Here is a 19,884-nt window from a genome sequence, read left to right on the forward strand (position 1 = left end):
AAATTTGATTGTACTCGGCAGACCACAGTGTATTTAACTTCTGACCAAACGTTTCATCGTTTACAAAAGTATAAGTAGATAACGACGAGTTAAGTAAGACAACGATTAGGATACGTCCACAAATTTTATTACCTACTTTTACAGATAATTCGAACTTGTTTGAGCTTCATACAGGTTAAAAAAAAAAGGTTATTATATTATTACAGCAGTATAACCGATTTTTATACGTTACGTTTTTTTACACATTGTTGTAGACAATTCAGTGTATCGTTGTAGTGACCAACCACCGTCTATCCTATGCAAAATATATCATTTTCAAAACCAAAAGAAAATTTTGATACGGTCATGGTTTAGAATAAATATTTCAGTCAGAAAAAATGTTTACAGATAGATAAACAGACTGCGCCTTTGATAGGAAAAACAGTGTTCAGCACACAAGCACCATCCAACCGGGGCTACCGTGGGGTCCCTCAGGCCAAGAAATAGATACGATGGCGCATCTATAAAAATTTTTTACTATCAACGAAAATAATGGTCCTAAAAACATATATCAGATCACAGATTACAATTTTAAAATTATTAATTTATTTTTTGTTTAAAAAAAAAAAAATAAATAAATAAATCCAAGACGCATACCAAAGTAAAATTTTAACTTATAATTTGTGGAAGGCTCGTGTGGATCTGTATCATGTATCCATATGATATGTGTATATTTTGCTCGCGCACAAGTCCGCAAACCCAGTGTATAAGTGTATATATATATGTATAAGAATAAGGGCGCGTCGGTTCTCTTTTATACCATCAGTTGGCCATCCTGACATTCCCCTCCCATCCCATACGCATACACATGTATATGTGCATACCACACATCGTACCGCACTCGCCATATATGCATACGAAGCAATTTATATAGTTAATTAGCGAGAGCTGTGGACGACCGAGACAAGAGACGACGCACAACTCCGCGTGCTCTCGGGGTGTGTGTATTTATATATGGTGTTCGAGCCGGCTCCAACTGACGAGCTGCTTCACCGCGAGATCTTGTGCAGTGCCTATTCACAGTGTACTGTATATAGGTACGGTACGCGACAAAAAAGTGAGCCACTACGTGTGTTTAAAGTCGCGTTGGACAATTAGGCTATTTAATCAAAATGTCTGATTGTTGGATTCATCATGGCGTTTGTACATCAAATAGCGTCGTGCATTCATTGTAGGGAATATTATTGACAAAAGCACTAAAATTTTTTTGTTAGTCAATTACAAAGTTTCGGACCCATGGCCTAGAATCTAATTTCTTATGTTATTCTCTGAATTTGTCGTCTTAACCCACTAGTGGCGCCACTCTGGTGGGTATTTTCTGAACCCGAACCTGTTCACAGGTACACGGGGAAAAGTATTGGACTAATAAGGCTCAAAGGAGCGTGTCGTTAGAGTTCAAAGCAACGTCAAACTTTGTGAGCGCGTAAGATGAGATTCTCTCAGTCCAATGTTTCCGATCGTACAAACTGATGCAGCGCCAAACTCTAAGAGCTAGGGCCGAATGAACCCTAGGGTTTGTAGTATTTTTCATGTCAGTTGAAAAAAGTCAACTAATGATTTTTACACAAAGAAAACAATCACCTGAGTTTTTACCGTAAATGTAACGGTAAAGTTGAAAAAGAATTTAGAATAATCAGTGAAAAAATGCCTCGTAGTCTTGTTTGTGATTGCGAAAAAATTATTACGATAGCTTGTGCCGTGGCAAATGTAGGTAAACCAATATTCAACGACATCACATTTTTTTAAAATAACTAATTAAATATAATGTTAGAATAAAAAAAAATAGTTAGGATGAATCTGGTTGTACAAATATTATTGGCAGTGATATTGTTTTTGATAAATGAGCAATAAATCATTATCACTATTATTTAAACAAATAACTGTTATTTTATTTTTTTCTTTACATACATTTTCTTCAATGCAAACATACAATATTGAACTACTAACAGTATTTTGCAGTGCAAAACAAATCTTGCACAAATTTCTGGTGTAATTCAACTCATACAACATATAAACTTTTGTCAAAAGATGAATGGATAAGAAAATTCGTGGTATCTATGTTAAGAAATGTCATAAATCACAGAATTTAGGCGAAATACTGATGTTTCTTGCGTAAAAAATAAACGCCATAAATATATATTTTTTTTTACTTCTGCTCGTCAGAATATCTGTTGTTCTTTAAAATTTTTCATTATCAGGTCATTTTACTTCTATTAGTCTCAAAGGCAAACCATTACTCATAATTACACCATCAGAAAAATAACCGATCCATTGGGTTTTCTTATAAACGATAAAACCACATTCCGCTACTTGAATGTTAAAATAATTCTCGTAAACATCTATGGCTCGTGGCTCATTTTCTATTCCATGGGTAACGTATTTATAAATATACTACTGTATTATAGTATACCGTTCAAATCTACAGGATGAAAAAACTTGAAGGATTCTTGTTTTTCGAGTACGTGTAAATACTATAGCAACGAGGCCCAATGATTCTAAACTGACGTTGAGCTTTACGGTAAGCAAACGTCTGCATGCTTTTTAAGTGAATTTTAGTAACATCAGTCTGTAATCTATTAAGAAATTCTTAACAGCATTTACGTAGAGATTCTGAAGGAAATTTGGATAAATTTTGGACGTGAAATGACGTTGGATTTTGAGCAATAGCTCGTATTGAGGACATGTCAATATTTACCATGTTTTCTTCTAACATAAGAATTCTGTGACTCTCAACCCTAAGTTTAAAAAGAAGAAAACATTAAATATGAAGAAAATAATTATAGTGTAAAAAAAATATACACTGAGTGTTACAAATAAACTTAAAAATAATATCGTTAATAAATCTCAAGCATGATTGTCGCGAGGGAGTCCAAACTCTTGGGTTCGTTTGGCCCTACGCTTCGAGCTCTTAGAGTTTGCACGCTGCATCAGTTTGTACGAACGCAAATACTGGACTGAGATAATCTCATGGTACGCCCTCACAAACTTTGATGTTGCTTTGAACTCTAACGACACGTACCCTCTAAGAGAAAAAAATAATAAAAATTGTAGAGAAATTTCAGCAAAAATTTGTACTGTAAATCAAATGCAAGCTGGCAAAAAAGGAAAGAGTTATTTAGTTAGGAAAAATGATACTAGTGATAGCGCAGAGTTGCAATTGAGTGAAACAATTTAGTGTTTATGCTATTATTAGTTATTTGATTAATATAGTGGCTTGAGGCTCGTACATATATAGGTAAATGTAAGTTCATAAAGCCAGTTCCGCGCGTGGCCTGTTTGATGATATATTTTTGCGTTTTGTTAAACACTTTGAAGCTGCGGGAAAATTAAACAACTACAAAATGCCTTTGAAGGCATTACAGTCAAGTACCTCCCTCAGTAATCAACTCGGTTGAGAGGTGCAACAACGTGTTCTGACCGATCATAAAAGTTACACAACTTTGGTTGCGGTTAAACCACCAGACCGTTTTTTATCAGTAACAATACGTTTTGTTACCGGCCATATACTTACAATGAAACGAGTACTTAAATCGTTGTAACTCACATACGTCATGTAGGTGCACTTGCACATATATATATATATATATATATATTATAGTGCTCTACGTCCGGCTCCTTTAATAAGAGTACTATTATGGGCACTTAGCACTTTGGAGAAGGAAGGGAAGAAGGATGGGAGGCCTCCCATTACTGGGAGGGGGGTGGGGGGAAATAAAGCAATTATGCTGCGAGAAGGTCGCCTACACCCTCCTCGAGGAGCATTGCGTGGTAAAAAAGCACATGTGAAAAATCACAGAGGTACTTGCCCGAAAAGTCGCACTGGCCGGAAATCGAACCACGGTCTCTCCCGCGTGCCAATCCACGACCTAGCTGACCGAGCCACCGCGCGCTCATACATATATATAATATATTACTTTATACTTCCTCTTTCTTGAAGTAAGAGGAAGTAATAGTATGAAGTAATTGTAGACAATTTCGTTTGTTGTAACCACTTGTTGAATTTGGTATTAGTCATAAAATGTTTGAATAAAAGTTGTGGGGGCACTGGTATATATTTTTTCAAACTTTGACTATATTAAATGAGTGGCATAGTTACTCAACATTTCGTAAGGCCGGAACAAAAGCTTGCATTACAACAATAATTGAAATTGGCTTAATAAAGAAATTAGGTTCTTAATGATTTTTTTTTTTTTTTTCATCACGAAACATTAGTCACTCTGTACAAGTAAAATAAAACAACAAGCTTGATCCAGCCTGCTCGTTCGGATAATGTCATAATATTTTACAGTAAAAAAGCAGAGAATCGGATTTTCCTCGTCCCCTCGATCAGCAATGACCCAGTCTTGTTTCCTCATGGCACTAATCAATTGTACACATGCCAATGATTACCTACTACCTGTACGTACAATTACATACCTATCCTTCCCCCCGCATATACCTAGATGCCTCTCGAGCCGACCTTGTAGCACCGATCGGTCCGGTCTATACAAAGAATTCCATCCATGGACACCCCACCGGGTGCCTCGAGGCCAAGAGAGATTCCGCGTGCTTGTACGGCACGGTCGCACGCACGTGCAGCCCGCGAGGGAGTGAAAGCTTCGTTAGGCTCCGGGGGCGCCTATTTCCCTCTCGACGCCCGGCCAACCGATCATATATACACAGAGGACGGTGACGCGAAGCTCTCCCGATACGATTATTCGCACGCCCGTCGCTCGATCGAGCCCATACGAGTATACACACGCATTTACATTAATTTGCGATAAGAACGCGAATCCCCGCGCGCCGGAGATCCTCGCTTTTCCGCGTCTCCGATGCGTCTCTGTGTATTTGCATGCATATAATATTATGTACCCGCGCTTATCGATTAGATTCCCATTAAAGACTCGTACTGTATCCAAGAGTGAGTTTACACGCGGGGATATGGGCGAGTCCGTATACCTATATATATACATACACATATGGTACACCCGTATGTGCATCTTGCCCGGTAACGTAAGTGATTGCACGTGTTTATCTGGGATTGAATTAATTAATTAAATTATATCGATATTGCGCCTGCGTGTATGTATGTGTGTATTAGCGAGAAAGAGAGCAGTCGCCGTGGGATACACAAGTCCGGCGCTGCTGTATGTACCTCGGTATGTACTCATTGACCGACGTGGAATAACTTTCGCATGATATGATAAACGCCGGGTTTTGCGCGGTATCGACAACGTTCTTATTTTTATTATTATTACCTTAGGCATACCGCGCGCGCCTGTTGAATGTGCGCGGACACGGTGGTTCTCGGTGCCGAGTTAATTCATTTTGTGAAATAATTAAAATCGTTTCAATGCAAGATATACGCGTCGAGTAATTGTATTGGAGAAAAAGCTGCGCGCGTTTTGCTTATTCCGTTTTATCGTTTTATGTCGGTCATTTTACAGAAAAGGGAATTTATTGTGTCCCAGTCATTTACAGAGGAGATATTTAAAAACTATTTTATACTGTAAGGAGTTATTTTTTGTCAAAGCTACAACAAACATTAGGTAAAAAAAAAAAACCAAAAAAGCTGTTACTTTTGTCTCTGCAGTTGCGGTCAAGCCAAAGTACTTGCCGAACCCGAGGATGTTTTAATATTAATTATTCGGGAATTACCAAGGATCACCAAAACTTTTGATGTATGTGTTACAATAGCGGTTAGCAGAGCTTAGAGTGCAATGGATGTTGGTACTCAAAATTGCTATAGTTGAGACGTGTCTGATTTATCACATTAATAGCGGAGAGAATAACTAAAGTTAACTATATGTATTATACAAATATACATGATTAGTCATTATCAATATCAAAATTATGCACATTGCATTGGCTATCGTTTGTACTGGATTAAACGTTAAGAGTCACAATACAATAAAGAGATAAGATAATAAGACAACATAAGTTCTGAAATCAAAGTGTATGCATGAATGTAAAGTGAAAGGTACAAAATTGATGAGTGATAATTTTAGATGATAAAGATAAGTTACAGCTATTACGATTCTAGGAAATATAAATATCACATTAAACGAATCATGCCAACGAAATTATTAGAAAATGAAGAGAGAAAATTAAAAGTTCACGATTGGCGTGAACAGTCCCAAATGGAAAAAATGGCTAAACTGTCGTTACGGGCTCGTGTACTATTTTTGACGGTGCATGGCATGCAATCAAATTTGTATAAGATTCAATTTAAAAGTTTAACAAAAATGTTCGTTTTAAAAATATAACATTTTTTCAGTACAAATACCAATGTCTACTTTGTCTAAAGTCTCTCCTTGTTACTTATTATTTTGATTGTTTTATTGTTGTTGTGTACGGAGTAATATAAAAAAAAAAAAAAAAAAAAAAAAAAAATCAACCAATTCAAAACGTACTTATAATTTATTTCCTGCTCCTCAAAATGTTCTAAGCAGCAAAAAGTTAAGCCGCACGGCTAGATTTAGGTGACGTAGCCATTGAAGTAAGCCTGTTTTCGTACAATGAGCCACATATAACAAAATGGTATGCCTACACGGGCGATTACTATAGGTGTGCATCGAAGTAAACTACTTTTTTTTCACAATATCACAACCATCATCTATAGGTACTTATGTCAGGAAACAGAGGTCAGACTATCCGCGAAAAGGACAAGGAATTTTTCTTGTGGAGGCAAAATTGTTCGTGTCACTGATGTATATAGGTGTAGGAAAGCGAGACTTGGCAACCGATGTAATTTAAAAGCCGACCTGTGACTCACGCGTATAAATAACATATATATATTGAAGGTTCCACCTACGGGCTACGGGTGCGTAAACGCACCTTGGGCGAACTGCGATTGTTGTAAGATACCATGTGATTGAGCAATTCAGTTCTCGGGTGCAAGTATTTTCGCAATCAGATCTTTTCTCATGTTGTAGGTATAAAGGACTATGTATAGGTGTGCACCGACGAGGCTGCTGATGCATGCACGTACCAGTTTCGCGAAATCGGCCCGCGATTTTTATTTGCCGAGCTGCTACGTAGTACATTTTTGCAGCGTATACGATAATGTACATTTTAATATGCGCATAATCATTTTTATTGAATGTGTAAGGGATACATGCAAGTGCATGTCGATGGGTTTGTTAACCCGCAGCGGTCGATGAGTAAACAGCTGTCTACATTCAATTTAAAGTAATTAAGGTCTCTGACGGTTACATATAGTATGTTTGGGATTGATTGCTAAACGAAACAATTAGAGATATTCGATGGCTCAGTGATGATTTTAGTCTCTTAGCAAAGAAAATTAATCAATGCAAACAAAAAATGTAAATAAACAGCAGCGAAACCACGTGCACCTTAATTTTAAAATCAGCGAGAGCCTAAAAGACCATTATGTACTAGAGCTATTTAATCAAATATATGGGTGTTTTTATAATGTTTTCTCATCCACCAACACGTGTAATTTTTTGCAAATAAACATAGAAAAAAAAAAAAAAAAAAAAAAAAAAAAAAAAAAAAAGGGTTTATCACTAAAGTATGATCACTCAGTCCATTACGATAAATACACAACTCGAGACAAATACTTTGGGCATGGGCTGTCTGATTGGGAGATCCAACAAAATTACGTGGGGTCTCGTAAAAACATATTTTACTTAAGGAAATCTGGACCAGAGAAATCCGAGTTTTGTTTCTCTTATCAGATGCACTGCTCGATAAAAATAATTCCACTGGGACATATTCCGCAATTGCAAATGCAGCTCGGGATACAAAATTATCCAAACGATATTATCTCGTGTAATAATTCCTATCATCTACTGCATAGTTGGCTTCCCAGAGTTGTATCAATACATTTTCAAAGCATAGCATTCACGTACTGAATGACTAATCGTTATACCGCACATTTGCGCGCGTAGAACCTATGAGCGCGAAAAAAATCAAGGGAACTACGCGTGGATTGCTCAAACTAACGTGCCCAAATGCCCAGACATATGTGTAATATATATACGTACTTACCAGCGGCGGCGCAAGTACAAAAGCGCGTAAAAAGAGCCCCTCTGTGCTAAAAGAGCTTTGCTGATGCTGCCTTCTCGAGTGTTATTTTGCTATAAATGTGTGCGTACATCTGTGCGGAGGAGGAAAAGCAACAGAGAGATATCTCCTGTTTGCTGCGTTTTGATAATTATATACGTTCATGTACATTGAATCCTTTAATCGGTAAGTATATCGTGAAACGAGGTCGGCCACACCATCGTGAGGATTTTCTAATTAATTCATAGAAACTAAGGCTTACAATCTTAAGTACAAGAATTTTGGTCTGGTAGCGAGAAATGTGAGTCTTGGCTATACCATAACGATCTATTGGCTTTTAAAATGATGATTTTTCGATCGGTTCCGAGAAATCGGGCCAGGTAGCTTCGAGTCTCTCTTTCTCTCAATGACAAATATTTTTTGTTTATAGTAAAGAAAAGTAATTTTTTTTTTGGTACTGTGACGAAAAAAAATTCTTGATGTTTGTACTAACAGTTATCAAACTGTCAGAGGTAAAGAAAAAAAATCTAATACTTTTTTCCGTTTTTTTTTTGGTTGGTTTTTTTTTTTTACGAAGCAAAAGAAATAATAATCTCTGCAAGACCAAAACGTTTCCAGCCACGTAGAAATTATTTCGTTGATGTAGAAAAAAATTCAACTAATAGGTCAATTTAAGAATGAAACATCGATTGTTTAAAAAATGTAGTTTGTTTGAAATAATTACTCATTGTAAAATATAAAAATCCATAAATGTTAATTTGTTCAATTCTTAGTCATGTATGTACTTCCAGACTCTTTTTAATTCAAAGTGTCATCAGCTACGTTTTGTTATTAAATAATCCATTGACACCAAGTTTTTGATGGATTTTTGATTTGAATACTACCTTACAATTAATGTTAAAAATTATAAAAATGTATACCTATTAACACAAATCTACGAAACAAATAACAATAACAACGTGCATGATCACAGCTTATTAAGTTCAATTAAGTTTTCCAAATCTTGGATTTCCAAATGAATCGAAATGTATTCCAAAATGTGTTGAGGTAATCTCGGATCGAGGAGAGCGCACAACGCATCAAATGCAAGATCATATGATTTTTTTCTTTCCAAAATTCTTATGTATGTGGTTTTGAAAAGAGCCAACCATTCTAAAAAGAAGTTTTGCAATCTGTTCTCTTCCAACAGCTTAAGAATATCCCGTTGCTGGGGCAAAGGCATCACAGTAAATTTCCTCACAACCTTTTCGGTGAGGTATGTGCGTAATGTTATTGCTTTGTGATCTATTCCTAAGCGTTTCCTATTCATTATGTTCAGCTTTTGTAAATCAGATTTTGTGAATGAATTTGTTCCCTCTTCGTAGCACTTTTCATTTTCAGGATCAACGTACAAATCAAGGACCTTCAGTTTTGCTATATGATTATAAAATACTTTGCTCATCGTTTCTACGTCTCTTTCATTTATTGCCATGGAACATAACATGTATGGAGTTTGTCCTTGATTGTCTTTGATGTTTATATCAGCTCCAAGTGACAACAGCGCCTTGACATTGTTTCTGAATTGGTAAAACACTGCAGTGTGAAGGGGTGATCTCCCTGAAAAAAAATAAATAAATAAATCAAATAAAAGAACAATCTTCAAAATGTCTGTAGGGACTAAGGGATTCTTTATGTTTCATTCATCAATAAGACATTTCATTAAAATCGCTATATTGACCTGAGAGGAATTTAGTATTTGGTAGGGGTTTTATTTGCGTTAGCGTTAATGACAGTGTGTTTAATTTTTTAATAATTTTTTCTTATGATAATTACTGTAACGTTACTTAAATTTTGATTTTAAAGCCGCAAATGAGAAGTTTATAGCACAATTATTTTAGGTATACATGTCATGTTTACTGCAGTACGTTAGTGCACGTGTAGAATGTCTGTCTAGTCTTACAGTTATACTGCTACCTACAAGCTATGTTCTACCTCATGATGGTCAAAAAATTTGACAGTGTACTCGACACCCCAGAATACGAAATGGTCAACAATACATACACTGCAAAAAGCGAAATTTTCAAAAGAGACGCGTTACAGTAATGACATTTTGAAAGGCTTTCTTCATTTTACTTCCGAACATTAGACATTTGCAGCATTGTCGTAGTTTATGGATAAGGGTCTACAACGCATTTTCAACTGTAACTCACCTGCTGCGTTTTGATGATCAATATTACTGCCATTTTCTATGAAAACCTCAATATTACTAGCAGTTTCGTGGTAGTCTGAGAAATGTAATTGACAGATATAATGAATAATATTGCGTCCTTGGTCATCCTCAAAATCAGGTATGTACTTGAATAAAGAATTACAAGTAGGCACATCAAACATGAGCTTGAATGTTTTTACAAGATTCACTTTTTTTGTCCACTTGAGGTTTTCCATTCCTATGCCATCATTGAGGAGGTACAAATATGAGGTACTGCTTATCCCATCACAATTCAGCAGCAAATCTAAGATTGTTTGGCCAAATGAGTTTTTCTTTGAGATGTCAATTTTTTCATATCTGAAAGAAATAAAGGTGTACTTATAATAGGGAATGAACACAACATTAGCGAATGAAAGAAAGCAAAAAAAAAATTATTCCACAGTTACAACTGTATTGTTAAACTTTACAAGGCCCATGAATAAATTCGTTTTGCTTGATTTTTAACTAATATACTAGAAATCCATTAGCCACATTAATTTCACAACAAGGACTCATTTACTATAGACACAACGCAATCTTTAATCATTTTTTTTTATTCACAACTGTGATTAATTTTAAGTTAAAATAAATCAATACAAAATAAATAAAATATTTCTAGTAATGCGTGAGCACACAAGCATTCGTGTACATACAAATAAGATAAAACTTTAATTTTGAAATAATGGGAAAATATCGATCAAATGTTACCGAAAAAAATTTTGTTCAAACAGTGCATGATTATAAGATGTGTAAAATTTGGCTGGATTAATACAATATTCCCATGAATGAACAAAAATTAGACTTTAGCAGTTTTTGATGTACTTAGTACACAGCAGATAGCTAAATCAAACGTAACTAATAATACGCATCACCTGGAAAATATTTCAATTTTTTCTGGGTCATATACAGCAGCTAAGTATGCAGCAGTATAACCATTGATTTCCTCTTGATTGGTGTTAGCTCCGCGTTTTATGAGCAACTCAAACACATCTTTGCTACCATATTTCACTGCAAAGTGAAGAGGGGAATAACCAGCATTTGCAGAAGCAAAACAATCTTTAGGCGCATTGATGTCAGCACCTAATTTCAAAAATCTCTCAACGATTCCAATATCTTTTCCCATGCAGCTTACATGGAAAGCCGACAGTCCTTTTTGGTTGGCAAAAAATGTTTGTCTTTGCATCATAGTTTCAGATTTTTGGCACTCAGCTGATCCTAATTTTGTAAACAAAGTTAAAATGAACCATTAATTAAAAAAGTGAAAAACTGTTGCAGTGGAAAATTATACTTTTATATCAATTCTAAATAAATACGTTGTTTTTAACATTTTTTATCATACATAAAACCAAACCAAAGTATCATTTCCAGGCATTTTCAATTTTTTTTTTTTTAATTTCATTCGTTACTTTACTCTTAGTTTTATCAAAATTATGGGCTTTTTTTAACTTACCCGAGGCTTTTTCATCAGTTTTGATTGAATTTTCAATATAATCAAGGATGGCACAGAGTAATAATTTAACAGCATCATCATCTTTTGAATTTTTTTTATCAATTAATACGTCAAGAGGGGTTTTACCAGGCCATATTGGTGACTGAAGGTTGATTTGACTATTCATTTCTCCTGTGCTTTCCAGTAACTTACTTATTTTTGTTAAATCTTTCAAAAAACATGCAACATGTAATTTTGTTAATCCAGTTTCATCCATCCAGTCTATTTTCTTGTCAAATTCTGAAGCCAATCGTTCAATCACTTTTTCATTAGATCTTTGCTGTAGTAAGGCATCATGAAAAGGACTAAGGCCTTTTTCATTTGTCGCGCTTATATCAGCGCCATTATTCAAGAGCAAGTCGATTATTTGTTCAGAATCGTTGTCAAGGTATTTCATTACTAAATGCAATGGAGTATCCCCCAAACATATACAAGTATCTTGGACGTGCTTAATTATTTCACTACTAATGGGTTCATTGATATTCTTCTGCTGTGGTAAAAGTGCCTCGACAGCTTTTAAATTGGCAGCATAACAAGCTATGTGAAAATGAGAAAGACCACCTGGAGATACAGGGTTTGATTCCAGAGACTTTTGGCCGAGCCACAAGAGTGGCTTAAACATTTTGAAAGACAAAAAATTAAGGCTAATAAATGCTCGGTGCACCCAAGTAAAACCATCAGCATCAAGGAAATGGGGACGAGCATCATGATTAATGAGCAACCGCGTCAAATTTTCGTTATTTATAGCAATGGCAATATGAAGAGGCCTCGAACCAGCAGGTATGACAACGTTTTTCACAATACCAGAATGTGATACAACACACTCGAAGCTTGTACTGGTTGGCATGGCTTGATTAACAGCATCAGTAGAATTGGCTTGACCATCCAAGAATATTTCAACAATGCGCTTTGTAGAACCATTGTAAGCCGAGCAAAGTATGTGAGAATGCGATAAATTTTCATTATCAACGGGATTGGCGGTGAAATGTCTGTGGGCACACATAATATCGAGGACGCATCTTTTTCTTTCCAAGCGGAAGGCTAGGTGAAAGGCTGTCATATTGTTGGCATCTTGGATCCTGATGTCAGCATTGTGTTTTAAACACTGAGAAACTCTAAATCTATCCATCCCTGGTGACAGCCTCACAGCTAAATGCAATAAGGTAGAACCTGGCCAGAGCACGGAATCGTTTGGAAGAACATTATTGATATTACCATTGAGAGTTTTCAGATAGTTATCCAAGCTCTCTTTAGAATTGAATGCAGCAATCACATCCCCTAACTTGTTGCCATTCTGAAAACTAATAGCACCAATCTCATCTTTTTGAGCCTCGAAAATACAGCTTATGTTGGCTGGACTCAGTATTTCGAGACATATGTCGAGTGGAGTGTTACCTTTTGTATCTTTAGCCATGAGGTTTGCTCCACTCTTTGTGAGCAGCACCACCGCATTTAGATTGCAGTGGGCAGCAAAATGTAACGGTGTATAGTTTGACCACACTACAGAGCTTGCATTCAACGATGAATTTATATCCACACCGTTTTTCAAAAATTTCATGCACTCCTCAGATTTAAAGCTGTTGATTCGTGTACAATATACGTGAAACTGCGACAAACCAGTACTATCGGTTTGATTAAGTGCATCCTCATTTGGTTTGAAAATCATGTCAAACATTTTTTCATTGCTTAAAAGACGTTTTTCACGAACATTTCTTGATCCAGTGTAAGAGGCAAAAAAAATTTGTTTTTCAACTAAAAAATGCAATGAACTTATTCCAAGGGAATTAACAAGATTTAAATTTGCTCCGTGCTCTAAAAGTAGTTGTACCATATTTTCATCACCATTTTCTATGGCCAAGTGCAAAGGTGTAAATCCAGGGAAAACCTTGGAGTCATTGCTGATGGCTTCGTTGACCGAAGCTCCATGTTCCAAAAAGAATTTCACGACTTCTAGGTTTTTCACGATACAAGCAATGTGCAAATGAGACAAATTATTGTCATTGGAAGTTGGATTCTTTGAATTCTCAAATTTGAGGTGGGCAAGTAGGAAACAATTGATCAAGTCCTTTTTTTTATTCGTATTGTATGCCACATGTATTGGCGTTAGACCTCTATCATTTTTCCGAGTAACATCAGCACCCACATTCAACATTGCTTCTAGCAACTTTATATTTCTGGAACAATATTTTGCAAAAAAATGTAATGCTGTATTACCCAACCACTTCTTTCGATAATGGGGGACGCCTGGAATGCTAGACGACAGTGCATAATTTATGTCATAATAATGAAGGATCAAAGTAGTTTTCGTTGAATCTTGATCCAATGACTCAAACTGATTTTTTAAAATGGCTAGTTTTAAGTAATTATCTTTGTTTGATGTACTAGTGGCCATGTTATCGACAATACTAGAAAGTTGGAGAGAAAAAATCTGTGATATTCTTGCTAAAATTACACATGCCTGAAAAGTAATGTTTGCAGTTAATTTTAACTCACTGACACCATTATTCACGATAATCGTGATTCACGATTGAATAATTTAAGTACAGGTATACACTGTAAGTTCGACTTAAAGGCTTTTTGTTTATTTATAACACACGCATACCTATAAACGACTTTAATGGTTTAGCTTTCAATTTAAAGCTTAACATTTACTCTACAACATTCAGAGCGATATATTTTTGTACGTACCAAATAAAATCCAAGTTTTGTCTCACTGACAGTACAAGTAACTTTATTTTTTGCTGCTGGAGGTTAAGAGAAAAACATTAAATTATTAACAGTAAAAAGAGCACGAAACGACTTGCAACTTTTGCTTTGCTCATTATTTAGTATGTATTGTGTACACTAGGTTCGTTTGGGGCTTAGCTCGGAGCAGCTCGGACTGCTCGGAGCTTCTCGGAGCTTCTCGGAGCTCCTCCGAGCTCCTCCGAACTTTGCCCCAAAACATGCGTTGTGCTCCGAGCTCATCGGAGCGCCTCCGAGCAAATTCCTACAGTCGGTATATCTATATTTACAGTCTTGGCAATATAAATATTTTTATTTATTTTTTTTATATTATAGTGCTCTACGTCCGGCTCCTTTAATAAGGGCACTACTAAATGGGCACTTAGCACTTTGGAGAAGCAAGGGAAGAGGGATGGGGAGTCCTCCTATTACTGTGAGGTGGGTAGGGGGAAATTAGGCAATTATGCTGCGAGAAGGTCGCCTAAACCCTCCTCGAGGAGCATTGCGTGGTGAAAAAGCACGTGTGAAAAATCACAGAGTTACTTTGTTTGAAAAAGTCGCACTGGCCAAGAATCGAACAGTAGTCTCCCGTGTGCCAATCCACGACCTAGCCGACTGAGCCACCGCACGCTCTAATATAAATATTTATACGTCTTTGCTATAAATATACATATACCGACTGTAGGAATTTGCTCGGAGGCGCTCCAAGCTAAGCCCCAAGCGAACCTATACTACTTACTGAAAATACTGACATAATAGGTTTGTTCATTTATCCACCTTGGAGCTTGGAGCGCTCCGAGGCCTCCGAACGATCTATATAAATGAACACGAGTTCTTTGTCGGAGAACTCGGAAGCCTCCGAGATAATTTAATACTATATAAGTATACTCACTTTAACTGCTTATTGTTTACAAACATCAGTTATAAGCGGTAAGTATACCTATATAGTATAAAGATATCTTGGAGCCCTTGGAGGCCTCCGAGTTCTCCGACAAAGAACTCGTGTTCATTTATAGATCGCTCGTAGGCCTCGGAGCGCTCGGAGCGCTCCTAGGTGGATAAATGAACAAACCTAATGAAATGTGAAGCCTGAGGCTCAGGCTGGTCATTGTGAAAGAATAAATAAATAAATACTATTAGGGGACTTTAAACCACCTTTCATGAAGTTGTCTCCAGAACTAGAACAGCATGTAACGAGAAGCGGCAAATTTAACTGGAATTAAGTATAGGTGATTCAATATTAATTTGCAAATGGAAAGTCACATTTGTATTTATCTAAGTAGTGTACTCGACAAAAAAAACAGTATTATATACGCTTCGAAAGAATTAATAACCGAACGTATTTAAAGTTATCTGGTTTCTTATAGGCAACGTATATTTTTTTTTGTTTTTTTTTTTTTTTAAATTGTAATGTCATGACCTACTGTGGGTATGTACATTGTCTTTATTCATGGAGCAATTACACTGTCTTAACGTATATATCGTTTCATCATATCATCCGTATGAATTTTTCTATTATTTTCGCTGCCACTACGTAACATACTTATTTAACACAAAAAGATAAAAAATGGAGCAAAACTTCATCACTTAATTTAATTTTTATTGTTTTCCTGTGTATGTCCTGACGGTATGTTTTTCTACTTTTTGTTTCAGGTAAGGCGAAACGCTCACAAGCTTTGTCATATACTACAAGTCTACCTATCCCTGTTAAATGGTTCCGGTACAACATGATAAAACCTGATATAAATTTCTTTTAGTATACCGGACATAAAATTGCGAGGTATAATATTTTATCAGTAAATTTTTTGTCTTCCCAATGTATCGGTGTATATGATGTAAAAATATTTACCACGATTTGCAACGAAATATACCTATTTGTGGATAACAAGTACATAATCTATGGTAATTTACAAAATAGTTGTACAAATTATTTTATATAGTTTATTTTCTGATGGTTGCGTATGGCGAACCTTGATATTTATTTACAATTTTTTGACTTGCTTGTATTACTCGTCCAGAATTAAATATCCCTATTTAATGACGCAAACTTTGTGACATAGGTTTTTCTTGATACACTTCTGATAAGTTGGTATAAGAATATTCTTTATACATTTGTATCATGTCTTACAATCAAAATAACTATGCATAAACTATATAGAATATATACATTTAACTTCATGTATATTGTTTTTTTCTTAGTATTTTGATGTATTCTCGGTACATAAGGTCATATCGACGGCTCTTACGAAAAACAACGGAACTCAGTTTTTTCCATTTAAAATAACATTGAAATTTCTGAGTTCCGTTGTTTTTCGTGATAGCCGTCGATATAAAATATGTCAGGTGCAAATACACACATATATTCTTATAATTTTAGTCTTTAAGGAGGCTCCCACGACTACTGCTAAGGTCAAAGACTAACAAAAAATAAAGTTTTGTTTTTCAATAAACAAATGTGTCTGAAAATCATTATGATATTTTTAATAACGTATGAAGTGGGAAAAATGGTATTTATGTGTGTAGTTTAACTTTGTACGAAAAATTTATTATTGTTTTGACCAGTCTACCCTAGTGCATACGAGGGTACAGTGGTACACCACCTGTGTTGGTGTAGTATAGCGATGTAATATATAGGTATATGATATATATATGTCGTGTTTGCATGCCTTTCTGCTATTACTCTATACCTCTATAGTGTTTAGTATCTGTATGTCATTAACATCATTTAATTGATAAACAATGGATGACGGTCCTTCTAATCCACCTAAAAAAAAGAATACCACGCACATAGAGTCTCAAAAGGATGGAGGAAAGGCAATCTCAACTTTTTGAAAACTCGCGCGATTAGATGAACAAGTACGTCTGCTACCCACGTGACCTCCTGACCTCCCGGACACAATTTATTTACTTCTATCACAAATATCTCGCTAAAATGGTCCTTTATCCATAATTTTTAATACAGCATATTACAGAGGAAGACTTCATCTACAAAACGTATATATTCAGTCTGCTGGGACATTTAATTTAGGTTCATTATAAACGAAAACAAATTGTTTTTCACGCTGCCCCATAGGAACACGTGCTAATAGTTACAACTTTGAGCTCGGATTTCTCAAAATTTTGACCCATTCGAAATATAATTTAGACCACCATTAAATTCAGTGGACTTTTATTTACAAGAAATAATATATCTCATATGACCAATATAGAGGAGAAATAACACAGGTCTTATGGGAGGAATCTTGTTTTTATTTTTTTTTCGCACTTAAAAAGATATTGAGCTTTAAAAGGTTGTTAATTCTATGTTACTGACATAACGAGAGTTACGTAGTTATTTTTTTCGTTTGGTAAATTCGTTTATGAAGGTTGAAACAGTGTTTTGAACGTATAAGGAGTGACGTTTAACCCTACTTTGAGCTGTTTGTTTCAGCTGTTGCTGCTGCTGCGCTACTGCTGCTGATGCTCAGAGATAAACAAACAGCTCAAAGTAGAGTTAAACGGCACTCCGTATACGTTCTAAACGCTGTTTCAACCTTCATGAACAAATTCATCAAAGGAAAAAAATAACTACGCAACTCTCGTTATGTCAGTAACATGGAATTAACAACCTTTTAAAGGTCAATATCTTTTTAAGTGCGAAAAAAAAATAAAAACAAGATTCCTCCCATAAGACCTGTGTTATTTCTCCTCTATATTGGTCATATATATACTGATGTCACGTGGTAGAGGCATAATCCCAATATGATTCTCGTCTAATTTCTACTGGTTTGGTATTCAATGCGGATATGACTGACAATGTCAACATGAAACTTATTGTCTTACGACTTACGGAGCTGAGCTTGCCAAAATATTGTGTAAATATTAAACGAACAACTACAATTGTGATATACACGTTCTTTCGTGTGCTTCAATGCAACGGATTCACAAGATATCGATGGATTCCCGCGTGAAGTAGATACATTTACATCATGTAAAAGGATTTATATCAGTTTTTCTTTATTCGATTCCTATATGTTGCCATAGCTCAGCGGTAACACGTCGGATTTAATTAATACCTGGAGACTCCAGTTCGATTCAAACTCACGGTAAAATTTTTTAAATTTAATTTTCAGGGTGGTAATTATAATATAAAGTTATGTAAGTACGTGATTAATAATAATAATTGTCAGACTAAAATTTATAAACTATATTACATTAAATAAATACTTAGTAATTGAGATATGATCTATGATCTGTTTAACACGTTTTTTATTTTTACAAATGATTATTTTAAATTTCAATAAAGTATTTTTATTTGACTGAAAATATGTTTGAATTTAAAAATAGTGTATTAATCGAATTTCCCAAAAGATTCGAGTTCTAGTCAGACATCTAAACTCAGTTTTAGAAAAATATTAAATTTTCAGTCACGTATATTAATAAGCTGACCGTATAATTACAGGTAAAATATTTGAGTATGATCATGCGTGAAACATAATAAGCACGTTATAACATCATATCACACGTATCGTAATAATTTAGTGGATCCTGATAAATAATTTGGTAATGTAATTAATCTTATACGACATGATACAATTTTGTGTCAGCTCTATACTCTCCCTAAAAAAACCTATAAGCAATTGTAAGACGTATGTTTGAATCGAAAAAAATTTATATATTTTACAATACTTGTATGATCCTATAAAGTTGATATAAAATTATCCTGGGATATTCATACGAAAACACTGATCAATATATCAGGTTTTGGTGCAAAGACACACATCTATCCTGATATAATTGTTTTTTATCGTGTTTTATCGGAACCATTCAACAGGGTGCATATGCACCTATTGCATGTGTATATGGTACACAGAGAAAAAATTATGAGGTAGAAAAATTTCCAGTCAATAACCCAATAAGCCTTTAGTAAGCAATGTAATTTTTAAATATGTAAAAGAGTACTGCGGCATTTATTAATTAAACAATGAAAACTAATTTTTGTCGTACAAAAAACTTTTTTTAAATAAAATATATGTACATATTTCACGTACTTTTATCTTTTTGAACTTAAAAAACATGGCTACCGCAATATAATTAAACTCTGTGGCTTCTAGGCCAAACCGATTAACTCCATTTTTTTTCCAATAACGACCGGAAAAAATATCCTTTTTGAGTGTACTTTCATCCAAGTTTATATTCGAATTCTCTGATAACATAGCATTATTTTGGGAGTAAAATAAAACATTGTTGCAATCAATATCACAATGTACAGTTTGATTTTTGTCAAATACATTTCTTACGCGTCTTAGATTTTTGAAATTCACAAAATAAACAACAAACAATACCCGATCGAACACAAAAACAAGAGTTTCTTGCACACGTTTCGCTAGTGCAATTAAAATTCATACCTACAGTCCAT

At 35.2% G+C, this 19,884-nt stretch overlaps 2 protein-coding genes across 2 annotated transcripts in view; one reads left to right on the forward strand and one right to left on the reverse strand.

Annotated features, from left to right (window-relative positions):
- Positions 1-19,884, forward strand: part of LOC106639752 (protein CEPU-1) — a 198,654-nt gene that overhangs the window by 90,556 nt on the left and 88,214 nt on the right. The window lies entirely within an intron of this gene.
- LOC149375176 (uncharacterized) lies at positions 8,856-14,566 on the reverse strand. The gene is made up of 5 exons (XM_089590042.1): positions 14,451-14,566; positions 11,724-14,220; positions 11,146-11,488; positions 10,236-10,591; positions 8,856-9,642 (listed from the first exon to the last, which is right to left on the reverse strand). Exons 2-5 carry the CDS (start codon positions 14,152-14,154, stop codon positions 9,014-9,016), a joined length of 3,759 nt encoding a protein of 1,252 aa, XP_089446168.1. The 5' UTR covers positions 14,155-14,220; positions 14,451-14,566; the 3' UTR covers positions 8,856-9,013.

Source organism: Copidosoma floridanum, unplaced genomic scaffold (assembly GCF_036245765.1).
Source record: "Copidosoma floridanum isolate Cflo_tuat_1 unplaced genomic scaffold, Cflo_Japanese_pri ptg000011l, whole genome shotgun sequence".
Taxonomy (NCBI): Eukaryota; Metazoa; Arthropoda; class Insecta; order Hymenoptera; family Encyrtidae; genus Copidosoma; species Copidosoma floridanum.